This window comes from Xiphophorus couchianus, chromosome 2 (genome assembly GCF_001444195.1).
Source record: "Xiphophorus couchianus chromosome 2, X_couchianus-1.0, whole genome shotgun sequence".
Taxonomy (NCBI): domain Eukaryota; kingdom Metazoa; phylum Chordata; class Actinopteri; order Cyprinodontiformes; family Poeciliidae; genus Xiphophorus; species Xiphophorus couchianus.
The window spans coordinates 31,231,412-31,245,785 of record NC_040229.1 but is presented as its reverse complement, the minus strand read 5'-3'; the positions used below and the strand labels follow the sequence as shown (position 1 = coordinate 31,245,785).

Sequence of the window (14,374 nt, the reverse complement as noted above, 5' to 3'; positions counted from 1 at the left end):
GAACTAAAAAAAAAAAAAAAAAAAAAGCAGTGTTTTGATTGCTGTTACCAGTTATCCCAGTGTCAAAGAGGGAGAACACGTGGTACAATTACACAGCATGTTTGTGGTTTTAAAGAAACGCATGTGAACCACAACTGCTCCTAAAACCTTCGGTTCCCAAATTGTCTCAGGAATTTATTTAATGCTACATTTCAAATATGGAAACACAGCATCTGTAATGCATCAGTAAGTGGATACTCACATGACAGTAGCCTTGAATGACAGGTTCACAAGCTCGCATTAATAAAGCCTCGATCTGAATGTCCTGAAGTGGGAACAAACAGGCAAAGTTTAGTCACAACATTATGTCTATTCACAGCTTGATGGCTTCAGTAATCACTCTGAATTTCAGCTGCGGTGCTGAAAACGCAACAGCTTAGAAAGGAACGCAAACCTCCGACTCGAGCTCTGTAAGATTCCCCACCACGTCTCTGCAGTCGGACACCAGATCCTCCAGATGGTCCTGCAGACACTCCAGCTCCTGGCCGGTCTCTGACTTCTCACTGCACCACTTCCCCAGGTCGGCCATGCAGCGTCTCTGCAGCTCAGGATCCAGCTTCACGTCTATCGCCCTCTGGTGGAGTATCCTCTGGACCTCCACCTTACAGTCCCTCGATAGCTGGGGATGAGGAGCGAGGACGCTTCCAAAGTTAGTTTTATCGAGAAAAATTATTTTCACACTTTATCCTAAAAAACATGTCTGGAGATGAGAAGAAATACTTTACTGAGGCAAAGTTTCCTGCTTTATGTCAGAGTCAGAGTTTATGTCTCTGACTTTGGATGCCTCTGTGCTTCAGCACACTTCAGCGTTTCCTCTAGGGGATTTTTAAACCGTGGTGGATACACACTGTAATCTTTGTTAAATAAAAAAAAAACAACAATAAAAAAAAAAACCCAACAACAAAAATGTTGTCCTGAAGGTGTGGACACTTATTTTAGATGATTCACCATCGGCTCACTAGCAGAGCTCGGTGAAGCTCGACTGCAGGTTACTGAGGCAGTTCGGCCATTTAATTCAAGTAGAAGACGAAGAAGAGGACTGACCTCTCAGTTTGAGACCACTGGTTTAGACGCTGCTTGATATTCATTATAGACTCTTATTACATCTTGTTTCAAAATAAAGCCAATACGGACCAGATGAAACAAATGATGGAGGAGCTGATCAATGGAAACAGACTGAATAATCACTAAAACATGGGCTGCGTTGACATGCTGCCCATCTGACCGTATTCAGCTTTCCAGCTTCATATAATCCTAAAGTTTTACTCTTACACTCAGAGATGAGAGATTCCTGTAAAGGTCAAAGGTTGCCACGGGATACCTACCCTCCGTCCTTGCTCCACTGAGCGGTAAGCATGGCGATACAGGCAGGAGAAAACGGCCCCGGCTGGCATCAGCTCACTGGTTTCGTTCCAGCCGTGAGTGTGGCAGAGTCTGGCCGCATCGCCCTGACATTTCTTATACAGAATGGGGTCCAGCCTGAGGAACAGCACCGCATCATGAATACAATCGTAGTTCGGTTTATTGAAAAAAACACAGGCATTGTCATTCTTTTGTTTTAAACATCGATTCTCCCTCTGACTGCAGAGAGATCATATCTTCCATCCACGTTACAACTTGTTCAAAAATAACTGACTGTAGTTAACATGGCAGTGGTTGATTAGTCATTTTTCAAGTTAAACTCTTTCCCACACTGAATTTATGTCATTTATTGTTTTTAGCCGACGGCTCATCTCACTTCCAGTCTCTGGCGATGAAGTACTGCAGCTCCAGCAGCCTGTGTTCACAGTCCTCCACCATCTTCTCAGTATATAGATGCTCCATCAGACAAGACAGGATCCTGCACGATCAGAACCAGTTCTGCACAGTTACTGCTGATCCGGCTGGCTGTACGTACTCCGTTCTGGAGCTGAGTTTTTACATTTTCTGGGGGATGCGGGGGGGGTTGTACCGGCAGGACTTACATGGGGTCTCCGTTGCGGATGTGTTTGCAGGCTGTCTGGATGACGGACTCGCAGGCCTCGTTCAGCGCCCTGTCGATCCGATAGTCGGCTCCTGGGTCTGCTTCCTGCACCAGGTCCTTGAGCTGAGCACAGCGAGAAGAGCAACATCAGGAGAAGAACCTCAGCCAACCGACACGACCAGAGGCTGAAGCTCCTACACCCAGGTCAGAAACAGAGGCAGTGCCAGAGCTACGGCGGCTCCTTTAAAAGCAGGAATCAGGAGCAGAGACGCTGCTGGCTTTATTTATAATCACACATTATTGCTGGTTTTGTTTGGCTTAGGCGGGGCAGAGCAGGTTAATGGCTTGTTTCTCTGCCGCCTTTCCTTCACACTGCAGACAGAAAGATCCGCCTGAAACATCCTGGATACGGCCTCAAGCAGAGTGGAAAGCTGGAGAAATATCCGAGTTAAAAAGAAATGGCTTCAAATTATTTTCAGATTGTTCAAAACGTTTGTCAGACTGATGAGGGTGAAGATAAAGCTGACGTACGTTTATTTAATATCGAAGTAGAAAATACATGGTGTGGCACATTATATTGATGAAAGAAAAAAAAATAATTAGATATCACGGAACAAACAAAGAAAAAGTATTGTTTTACAGAATGAGTATTATTAACCAGTATGTCATTTTCAAAAAAAATTATTTTGTTTTTTTACATATTTAAAACTGTCACAATGTCCTGACAGTAGAATTTGAGACTGATCTCCTCTGCCTCCTGTGGTTCTACTGACAGCTGCAGAAGTCAGGAACAACCAATCAGAGCCAGGAGGAGGGTCTTAGCGCTGTCGATCATGCTCATGTACAAGCCGTTTCTCCGCCAGCAGCAGCAAACCGGATTGAGCTTGTGTGTCCTGCGCAGGGTAGGGTGTGAGCAGCACGCACATGAGCAAGATTGACAGCACTGAAACGTTCCTCCTGGCTGATGTGCAAAAAAAGAGAACCACCATGTTCATTTCAATGCCATGACAGAAAAGAAAAAGAAAACTGCATGGGAGCTAACTGGTCATACTGGGATCAGAAATTTTCTGGGAGTGTTTCGTTAAATTAGTCCGAAAGTCTGACTAAAAAGATGTTCTCAAATTCTTACAGTTCCACCAGAGTGGACATATATCAACACTGGGTTACAAAAACAAATTTTTTGGAAGTTGTCCGAGTTTTTTTTCAACTGAATAAGGATTATTTTGCACTGATGAATCCAAAAATGACATCCATTTCAATCATGTTTATATTCTAATTTGATTTAGAGAAATCTGATCTTCTGACTAAATTGATAATTTTTTTGAGACATTATCTGTTAATATTTCTTTTTTTAAGAGAAAAAAATGTTTTTCTAACAGAGTGTTTTAATTAAATGTTACAAATTTGGATTTCTGTAAATTGTATAATAAACCGAACCTAAAAAGGGTAAGTGCATATGAATTGAATTGAACAATACGTCTTCATTGTGTAAAATTCTCCATCTCTTTTATGTCCTGATGGAATTTTTGGGGGCTGTTGACCAGTGTTATGATTCTGTTCTATGACAGCAACTAATAAACATTAAAACGTCCCATTAGATTTTCTGTCTAATTCTCCTGCTGGTTCTAAATGAGGCTCCAGGCCGTTTTAACTCACCGCTTTTTGGCAGGTGGGTTCAATGGCCTCCATGTCTCCTCGGCCGACCCTCATCAGGCAGTGCAGCGTCCGGCCTTTCCGGTGTAAACCAGAGCAGTGGCTCTCTATCTCACTGCGGCAGTGCAGCACGATCTCCGGACTCAGGGAGAAGTCCTCCATCAGCATGCGCCTGTAATCCATCATTTCTCCCTGACACTCGCCACTCACCACTCGACCTGAAGCGTATGTCACGGAGCAGAAAGCACAAAGTATAATTAGTTTCCCCCCCCGGCGGATTTTAAACGTCCTGGCGCCGCAGACGGAGGAGAGACCTGCTCACCTCGGTGCACGGCAGCCTCGAGGCACAGCAGCAGGTAGGACAGGCGCGTCTCTTTGGCTCGGGGCATGTTTGCGTCCACGTTGCAGCGGTACTTCCTCAGGTCCGACTTGCAGGCTTTGGCGAGCGAGTAGCTCACCTTGTAGTCCTGGGCGATCAGCTTCTGCCTGGTGGTCAACGCCTCGCGACACTGAAGAACGTCAGCAAACGTCAGCACCAGAACTTACAAGACCAGACAATGCACGTCACCAAGCATGAATCCAAGCCAAATCAGCTCAGTGTGTTGAATTTTATCCCATCACTCGGTTTCACAATGTGACCAGAGTGTTTCCCTGACCTTTTAAGAGCCACTGATTTAACAGAGCTGTTGGAAACAAAACACAATGAGATGAAAAAAGCGGAGGGGAACTCACCCTCTCAGACATGGCATCCTCAAACTTGTGATTAAACAGACATTTATAAACTCGGCCCTCCCCAGCTGCTGTCTGTGGGAAGAAGATAAAGTTAACTGAAGTTCACAACCACAAGCACAGACGAGCTTCTGCTTTGGGTTTATCGGTTTCTGATACGACGCATCAGCAGCGTAGTATTCACCTCATTCTAAAAACATGCCAAGAACTTTTTTGTAGACTTTATAGTTCAATCAAATTATAAGTCTGGTCATATTTCGTCTTGTGTGGTACAAGAAGAAAATGTATGAAAGTGGAAATGAAGTTTGGTGGCTGTAGTTAAGGATAGCTGGAAAGGACGAAGTGCATAGAGCAAATATTGTAAAATAAAAAAAAATTATAATTATAATGTTTTAAAAAACTGCAAAACTGTTGGGTTTATTAGTTGCAAGCCATATTAACCACAAACAATTCTATGTGTTGGAGATGAACCCGTAGCTGCAAAAAACGGTTCTGACACAATGGGCTAAAACGAAAGTTACGTATGTAACTACGGTTCTATGAATCCCTAGTAGGGATGAAACAGAACAGATGATAAGGCTGCAGCACTACACCATGAAACACAAAGTAGCTGCGGACGTGTCAGGGAACATCCTCACATTTTCACAGAAGCGTTCCCGGTCATCTCTGCAGGCCAAGTACAGGTAGCGGTCCAGGTGGAAATCATCAGAGGACAGCTCGGCTACTCTCATGATGGCCTTCTTACAGCCGTCTCTGACGCGGTGCGCGCCTGGTTGCTCCTCAACCTCACGGACTAAACCCTTCTCCAGGCAGGCGATCACTTCCCCCTGAGAGTGGACGTCCTGCACACACACAGTTTGAGCAGGTCACTTCATCTATTTAACTGTTCAGTTTTTATATAATATTTTAAAAATTAATAATAATAATAAAAAAATTATTTTAAAAAAACCCCCACCACATTTGTTTTTCTGTACTGCACTGATGTGCTGTGCTGTAAACAGTTTGTAATATTCAATAAGCATTATGTACGCAATTAAAAAAAATTTCATCCTATTCAGTTGTACATCCCTGGATTGAGAATAATATTTTATTTATGATAACTACACAGTATTTTTTATGTTATAAACCTGCAGAGTATATTATTATAGTTGTTAATCTTGGGGTTTTTTTGTTGTTATTTTTAAACGCTTCTTGATCTTTTCTGTGAACCCATATATCTTGATGTCACATGACTTTCCCCACTTTGGAAGAACTTTTCTATTCTGTTCCAAAATAAAAATAGTCCAGATTAAAACTCAAATTAGAGCTGGTAATGCAAGCTTAGATGATGTTTTATTATATTATTTTCTGTAAATACGGTGTCTGTAGTTCTAACGTCATTGACAACATGGCATTGATCAAATATATCAAGGTTTAAACTTCATAACTTATGCTTAGTTGTCAAGTTGTTTGTTGGTTGCCTGCATGATTCCTGATAAAAAAATATAAAAATAAATGCATCACCGAATGAAAAGAACTTATGTGAATCTGGAAGGCATACAGAAAAATGTGGGCATCATAAAGATAAATATTGTTTTTTAATGATTTGGATATATCTTTAAACCCACTATTCTCTGGATTTAATGCCATAAATATATATTCTGACTAGAGCTGAATAAACAGACTGAACAGCCATCTTCAAAATGTCACCATGAGTAAAATCTCAAATCCAAGGCACCACTGATATCCTCATATCAGCTGCATTCTAATCCATTTGTTCAGATGGACGTAGTTTCATGTGATAACAACGAGGTCACAACGAGGATAGAGGTCATGACTGACCTCTATCGCCCCGTCAGCGCGGATGTTTCTGATTACAACTTATCCAAACCAAGTTTCGGAACTGAACGAGTCTCCGTGATGAGACTCAAAACATCTAATGAAAATTCAGAAGCCTCCAGGTAAAACTCTGTGGACGGAGAATCTCCACCGACTCGTCCAGTTACTAATGAAACAATGACCTGACAAGTTAAACCAGCTTAGACTTCCAATACTGTATATAAAGTGTGACTATGTTAAACACAACAACTACTGTTTAACTGGAATTCATCCATCACAGTCGGTAGAACAGGCCCAACGTGTTCCGTCTGCAGCGTGTTTGACATGTCAAGCTATTTGCTTAAAATCAAGACAAGCTGGGGAATCTTAAAGCCGGCGTGTCAAACGCATCTTATTTCATAGAACCTCATTTCATCCCAAATGGATCAGACTAGTCAAATCATGGTTCAGCTAATAAACCAAAAACATTCCCCATTTCTTAGAGCAAATTAGTACAAATGAATTTGGAAAATTTCAACATTTCCTGAACTAGACTCATGTACAAAAGCTTCCCAAACAAGCCTCAACTCTCACAGCCAGTGTCCCGGAAAGAGACGCTGATAAAACGTGTCCGTCTGGTCTCAGACTGGAACTAAGGTTTAAAAGTGGAGAGCAAAGCACCTGAAGCTGTTTTTCTAGCCAACAGGGCGTTTGACATCCATCTTCTAAAGCAAACATGACACATGGTGGTTTAACCGTTTCAGCACTTCTTTCATTTACATCTTTGAGATCAGAGATGTTTCACATTCCAGAGGTTGGCGTTTGTCTTTGCCCTGCTGAGAAATCGCTCGAAAACTTTACTTTAGATTTACCGCTTTCAGTAAAATCAGATACAAAAACAAAACATTTAAAATACAGAGTAACGAGTTCTACTTATCCCTTTGAGAAGACATTTTTAAGGAGCAAATTGTGTTTTCTATGTAGAGATTTGCAGTTTATGTTTTATAGTCAAAGTTATTTGAACAATTTAAAGTAGTTTTGATTATTTAGTCTGGTTAAATAAAAAATACAATGACAGGTCAGGATCCGTTACTTTAAGGCCCTCAAAGAAATAAGGATTTTTTTTTTTTCTCTCCTTTTGGACATTTTTGTCTCCAGTGTTGAAGCTCGGCTCACCTTCTCCCCGGTGCTGATGCTGCCACAGTGCAGAGTGTTGATGTCTTCCTCACATTTGTCCAGGAAGCCGCAAATCAGCCGATAGTCACTGTAGATGATGCTGGCCATCTTGGTGATGAACTGGTTGCACTGGTAGTCGGTGATGTTACCACGGTTATCCACCAGGCAGGAGACGAGGTAGCCCTTCCCCCGCTCCTCTGCAGCGCATTCTTTAATCTGAGTGGAGAAGAATTACTTTGTAAATAAAAAAAAAAAATGTTTTGGTAACCCTTGATTTGGAGGGGTCATTATTTACTTTGTAAATAATGACACTTTAATGCAAAGTTGGCACTTCTAATGGACTTTCAAGGCAACTTTTAGAGCAACTTTGCATTAAAAGTGTCAGTATTTACCGAATGATACTTCATGACAACAGTCAGACATTCATAAAGACTCCTTTATGTTCAAAATAAGTGTTGTGTTTATTATTGTGTCATGTCAGTCTTATGCACACCCCTCCAAATAAAGTGTTGCCAAAGTTTTTTGTTGTTTTTCTCTTCAAAAAAGGTTCTGTCCAATGTTGAACGTTCTTTACAAATTATGAACAGGTATGGTGTTAATACAATATCTGACAGGTGCAGTTGAAATTATTAGACCATTTATAGGTTTAACTTCACCTTACAATGAACAGAAGTAACAGAGTAAGCCTAGTCTAAAATGTAAACTGCAGCAATTTAAAAAATTTAAAACACATGCCTTAATGGCACCAACTTAATTTATAAACACTTCAAAATCCCATCCAGCTAATATATGATCAGTACCAGCAGTGTGGAAAATAGGTTTTACGTTTACAGAGGGATTTATTTAAAACGTTCAAACTTATTACAGGTTTAAGAGAACTGGATGACGAACGGTGCTTACGGAGTCGATGAAACGCGGAAAACTGACCTACTTTAATCTGGATATCAAACAGTGGGAGGATCAAACGGTGAGCTCATGTTATATCAGACGGCATTTGAGCCGATCCTGCCACTTCCTCGTCACAAATCAGACAGATGAAAAGCTGAGCTAAAGTCAGAGTTTTAAACGTGTGCTCAAAACAGTTTGGTTGGCCGTTGAGCTCCGTGAGCGCGCTCCCACCTGTTGATACAGTCAGAGTTACAGTAGGACCGGTTTAATAGTTTGGAACTGAGCGATCAGAGGAAAAACTGAGGTCCTTTCTGGAGAACGTTTTGTTGTTAATCTGGTCAAGATAAGAAAAACTACAAAAACAAAAAGCTTCAAAATGAGTAAAAAGTCAAATTAGTGCTGCAATAACGTGACCTCACCAGCTCTAATATTGACTTGACTCATTTATAAGTTTGGCACATTGATCTAGTTAGTCAAAGTAGGCTAGTTTATCAATTCTGACTAAATACAAGGTCAAAGTGGTGTTGACCTCTGACCTCAGAGATGGACGTCTTGCAGACCTCCACAGCTACGGACTCAAACTTTGGATCTTTGGTGAGGTTCAACTTGTAGTTCCACAGAAGCTGGAAAAGAAAGCAGACAGCATAAGTCACAGAAGCAGTTCCAGAAGAGACGTTGCTTTTGTACTTAAGTGTTTTAGTTCCGACTAAAACGATTAAACTGACAAAACTACTCAACATTCACATTAAAGATTACATTTAACTAGACGTGCTAAACCAATTCCTCCAGTCTCCACATGCAGTAATACTCTCAGAGCAAAGCATGCTGGGAAGAGGAGGCTTTAGAGTACTTACATGATTGCAGTCAGCGGCAATTTCAGAATCCTTAAAGAAAAAGAAAGAAAAAAAAAAACATGGTCAGGAGTTTGGCATTAAGATTTAATTACAGCTGAAAATTGTTTTGTTTCTTTCTCTTTTTGCTCTGTAGATGAACCAGACAGTCACTGAAACTTACATCAAATTAACTCGTATGCAAAAACACAACTCCTAGATCATATTTTCACCGCCTTGATCAACACCTTCTTTATGTTCCATAATCATAAAGACTCTTCCCATAATCAGCCGAATGTTAGGAGACGGGAGATGAAGTTCCACCCAACCCCGATGTGGAACGAGCCTGGATGTAGACACTAGATGACGCTCCAGGCTGTCCGCTGGAAGCCTGATGAGAATCCAAACATTTCTCTTGTTGAGACATTTGGGCAGCGTCTGAGGCTGATGGCAGAGCTCAGGCAGACACACGTCGTACTCACACGCACGGCTCAGCTTGGCAGGATGTCAGCAGACTGATCGACGCGTAAACAAGAAGCCTTGTGGAAACACGGCCTTATGGGTAAATGTTTACTACAGAACTACAATATGAAAACGGCCAGATAAATGACCGGCGTAGAAAAGAGAAGCGCTGGAAGCTGAACCAGACCTGCCAGGGAGATCCTGACATCTTTTTTGTTCAACGTCTCAGCCGTTGGAGCTACAGCAGATTTCTCAACGCACGCTCACATTAGAGGGACAAAATCCATAACTTCAGGTGGTTCCACAGCAGAACGTGAAGCTGATTTGAAGAAAATTGCCTTAATGTACCTTCTCCACAGCCAGCTCTAGCTGCATGCTGCATCAGACCTAAAAACTACTGAGAGATCATAACATTTATGCTTCACTTGTGGAGGGAAAAAAAAATCTTACAAATTAATGATATTTTATGAGATGGCATCCATGCAATAAGCTCATAAATAAATGAATGAATGAATTAATGAATTAAACTAAATGCTGAGCTGGGCCTGCTCTCTGCTAGCCTGCCTCTGCCAAGTGAAAACATCGCACTGATGTTCATGGTGGGTCTTCAAACTCGGGGGTTTTTTGTGTGTTTTGTCTGGCTATGCTTTTTTTGAGGTGTTTTGTTTTCTTTACAATCTAAATTATTCATCATACTATAACCCGATTCAAAACATGACATTCATTCAGCTGCCCTAGGACTTCCACCACGAGTCACTAAAAGAGCCCTCAGTTTCTCACCAGTAGAAGAGATCGAGAAAATAAAATCTCTTTAAAAAATTGAAAAAAAAAAAAAAAAAAAGCTCATCACTGACTAAGTGACGCCAAGCAGCTCATTTGATGTCACACTTCAGCAGACACAACTTGGCTAAAGACATGCAGCGTCAGTAAAAAACCATCTCTCTGAAACGCTGATCAAAGTTGAGGTTTGACTTCCTTCCTCAAACAACCCTGAAGTTCAGCTTCCACACACACTTTTGTTTTGTTTTTTTGGTTGTTGATTTCACTGCTTTCAGATCTGAACGCCACGATAAACACAATTAAGAAGCAGCCATTATGGATCACTTTGGTCACACAGGTTGACCTGTTGGCCCCGCGTGTGTGTCCACGGCGCGCTGCTGAAGCTGCTGGACTGGAAGGCGTAGCCGGCTTCCAACTCAGAGCAACAACGCAAGACGGGCTGACCGTTATGTTTGGCTTCTGATGCAGCCTTCTCATAGCGTCCAGTCGATGCTTTTAAATGCAAGTGAAGCAGTTGTGCAGCATCTCAATCTAACAGAACCAGCACCAGATTCTGCTGAGCAACTCATTTCTCCCATCAAACGAAGTCTGCCGAACGTTGGCTCTCAAACAAACTAACTGCTTCGGTCGTCATTTGTTTTATATGATTAAGTACAAACTGTCCCGCAGGACACCACAGTACGAAACATACTATATTAAACAAACTAAGTATATTATAGGCACAGAGCTTGGATAATTGGCTAGCGCTTCCTGTAGGGCACTAACTTTGTTGCAGTGATATTTCTATAAATGTGATAAATGTGTGCCATGTGTAGCAACCCGTCAAGATAAAGATCCTCTCCGTGTCACGCCGCATTAGTACAATAATTCATGCAACTGGAAGCTCAACCAAGTATCAAGTCCACGAAAATGTTTATTTATGTTATATAATATTCTCATTATGAGTTCTGAATCATCTATAATCATCAAACTTAACCAAAAGCTTGAAACCTTTGGCTCCTGATGTACTGAATTTGGACACGAGTTTCACTCTGAAATGAAAAATACTGAAGTTTTCATGATATTCTAATTTTTCGAACTGCACTCGTTATTTACCGAAGTCCTAAAACTACATTTTGTTAACGCAGACTGTGGCTGGAGCATGGACAATCGCTTGAAATCGGATGGTGTCTAAGTAGGACGCATGGGTTAACCCATGGTTGACGTGAAGCGTGCGATGTTGGAGAGAAAACGGGAACAAGTTGAGCGCGAGACTGTGAAAGCAAAGATAAAGTCCAAAAATATGAGAAAGAAAAAATATTTTAAGAATGAAATATATAATATGTACATCTTATACACCAACATGACATCAGGCGGGAGAGGACAGTCTTCAGTCTCCATCTGGACAAAGTACCACGTACACAAAACCACAGCGCAGCTGCCAGAGGCGCTGACCGAGGGCAGGCCCAAGAAACCCCGTCTAAAAAGAACTCTGAAATCCCACCCAGCAGCCTGAAACGGGTCCAGCTTCCAGAGAGGCAAAGAAACAAGAAACATTGTAAAAAAATGTGTTACCAAAATGGATCAGCACGTACTTTGAACAAATCGTTCTATTCTTAATTCTCGAGACAGCCCGTAATATTTTATTGCGACTTAAATGTTGCCGTTTCTTGGAAACTTTGTTGTAGCTGATTAGAAACCCCAAGGAGGCCACAGCCGGATGTGATCCAGTCAGAACACACAGGCAAGATGAGGCACAGGAGGATGAACAAGTGAACACACAAAGAGAGAGAGAGAAAAAAAAAAAACTTTTCCCACGATAACGATTGTTTGACTAGAAACAGGATCTACGTTTAAGCTGCAGAGCAGAACGACATCTGTTATAAGAACAGGTTAGGCAGAACGTCACTCAGCACCTTATCCATGGTCAAACACTGCATATGTCAACATGAAACTAAAAAGACACTTTTGAAGATACCTGTTGACATCTTCCCAAGTTGGAGCAGAGCGGTGGCTACTAAAAATGTCTTTGCTGGAGTTTGCTTCTTTGTCGCTCAAGAAATTTAGAAAGGCGAGTGCAGCGAGTTCACCAACCAAGAACAACAAAGATGTCTTCTGCATGCAGGGTTTCCCTCAGTGTATTACAAGGCTGGCGGGTCAACAGGCTTCATCCCAAAAATTATTGTTCAGAGACAGTCTGATGTTGACATTCTCTTCAGTTTCATTTTGTTGAGAAAACTTACAGAGGAGGAAACGCTCTTCATACCCAATAACAAATGCACTATAGGTAAATGTGTCTGATTAGAAAAATCTTTGCATTAATCAAATGACATAACTGAGGTTCGCATTTGTACATGTGTGGGAACCAAAGTGTCGCACAAAGCTGATAAGCCAGGGGACTTTTTACCGACATGCGCTTCTTCTAACCGTGCTACAAACCATTATTTTCAATATTAATTCATCTGCTGCTAAACTAGATGACCATTCTGTAAGGTTAATATTACGAGTGTCAAGTTCATTTGCAATAAATAACTATAACTAAATAAAAATTAACCAACAATTTAGTGGACCTCCATGACAACATGTTATTATCTATGCAACTTGTGGTCCAATACCCGAGAGATTCTGCTGCACAGATCAAGAGAATCAGAACCAGATTTTTTTAACCTTATGCATTCTGAACTTTTTCATCAGCAGTTTTCTCCCAAACTAGATAAAAACAGCTCTTCTACAGAGTTTATCATGAAATTAGAGGCTTGTGACTGAGTAAGTAAACGAGGCCAAGGCTGGTCCTAGCATCTGGAACCGCCTGCAAACACACACACACACCCACACAAACACCCACACCGACACACACTCCTTGGCTTGCTGCAGTTCTGCTCAACTGGAAGTGGATGAGCTCAACAAGTGAATAAACACTCAAACCCACAGTCACGTTCCTGTGTGGAGAAACCCGGGAAGATCCCACAAAAAAAAGTCTGAAACCTGAAAACTACACAACACAAAACCTCATCCGCTGACATCAAGTCATTAACTACAAATGTAGGTAGCAAAAAAAAAAAAGAAAAAAGTTTCTTCCTGAAAGGCTTTATGAAAGGTTACGTTTCATCCTGAAAGGTTTTTTTATGGGAAAAAACGGACCTCTGACCATGAGATTGCTAAAAGCAACAGGAATCACCTGATTCCTGCCACTTTCTCCTCAACCATCTTGAACATGCGGGCCGGTTAATCCGCTGCTGTATCTGTTCCTTAATACATCCATTTACCCAGAGTTAAACTTCCAACATACACAACACACACACACAACAATCTATTGATGTGTGTGCGTCTTGCGTAATCTGACGAAGAATTGCCCTCTAACTTTTTTTCCCCCTGAACTATAATTCTGTAATTTACTTTAATTGTTTCAACGTTTAGCCTTGAACCAAAAAGACTAAACGTCTCTGAAGCTTACTTTATGGTTCAGAGACCATAGCGAACGGTCTTTGCCATTGCGCCACGCTGAATTACAGGTTGAGCAGTCGGTGTTTCTCCGTCTGGTTTTGCGCTGGACAAAGCGGGAGCCATTTAAAACATTGGTTTAGGCTGCGGTTCTGTATTCTGTGACGTTCTCAAAATGCGAGCGCTAGCAGCAGTTAGCTAGCAGCTGCTAACGCAGGCACACCCTGCAGCTGGCCGCACGCTGCGCGTCCCATCAGCGCTAATTTACCTCCTTTTTATCCTGCAGACACTCTAGTACCGCCAGGTTGTTGTTCCAGGAATGTTTCGGGCAACGCCGGGTCAGATCCTCCCTACACACTGCCTCATCAGACAGCTTCCAGCCGGTAGAGGGCCTCCGACTTAACGAGGCCCCCGCTGCCTGGTTCCTCTCAGCGGTTCCCTGGTTTGCTCCGGGACCCGGACCTGCTGCGTGATTGGCGGGGTTGTCGCCAACAGCACCGTGCCTGCCGACACCGTTGTTTTCACCTCCTCGAACTTGATGCGCCAGTGAAAAGACGCACATCACCAGCAAAGTCAGAGGAACACGTATACAGTCCGCCATCTTCACCGAGCCACTCAGCCGACTGAGGCGTTCAGG

General features: G+C 42.0%; 1 protein-coding gene across 1 annotated transcript in view; it reads right to left on the bottom strand.

Moving 5' to 3' along the window:
- The window catches only part of glg1a (golgi glycoprotein 1a), a 26,382-nt gene extending 12,008 nt beyond the window's left edge, over positions 1 to 14,374 (bottom strand). The window contains exons 1-13 of the mRNA XM_028031460.1: positions 14,006 to 14,374; positions 9,100 to 9,129; positions 8,782 to 8,868; positions 7,358 to 7,573; positions 5,023 to 5,226; positions 4,388 to 4,459; positions 3,978 to 4,164; positions 3,659 to 3,873; positions 2,004 to 2,125; positions 1,778 to 1,879; positions 1,365 to 1,518; positions 434 to 658; positions 242 to 304 (exon numbers count right to left, since the gene is read on the bottom strand). Of these exons, the coding sequence (XP_027887261.1) occupies positions 242 to 304; positions 434 to 658; positions 1,365 to 1,518; positions 1,778 to 1,879; positions 2,004 to 2,125; positions 3,659 to 3,873; positions 3,978 to 4,164; positions 4,388 to 4,459; positions 5,023 to 5,226; positions 7,358 to 7,573; positions 8,782 to 8,868; positions 9,100 to 9,129; positions 14,006 to 14,338 (2,010 nt within the window). The 5' untranslated portion in view covers positions 14,339 to 14,374. The remainder of the gene's footprint in view (positions 1 to 241; positions 305 to 433; positions 659 to 1,364; positions 1,519 to 1,777; positions 1,880 to 2,003; positions 2,126 to 3,658; positions 3,874 to 3,977; positions 4,165 to 4,387; positions 4,460 to 5,022; positions 5,227 to 7,357; positions 7,574 to 8,781; positions 8,869 to 9,099; positions 9,130 to 14,005) is intronic.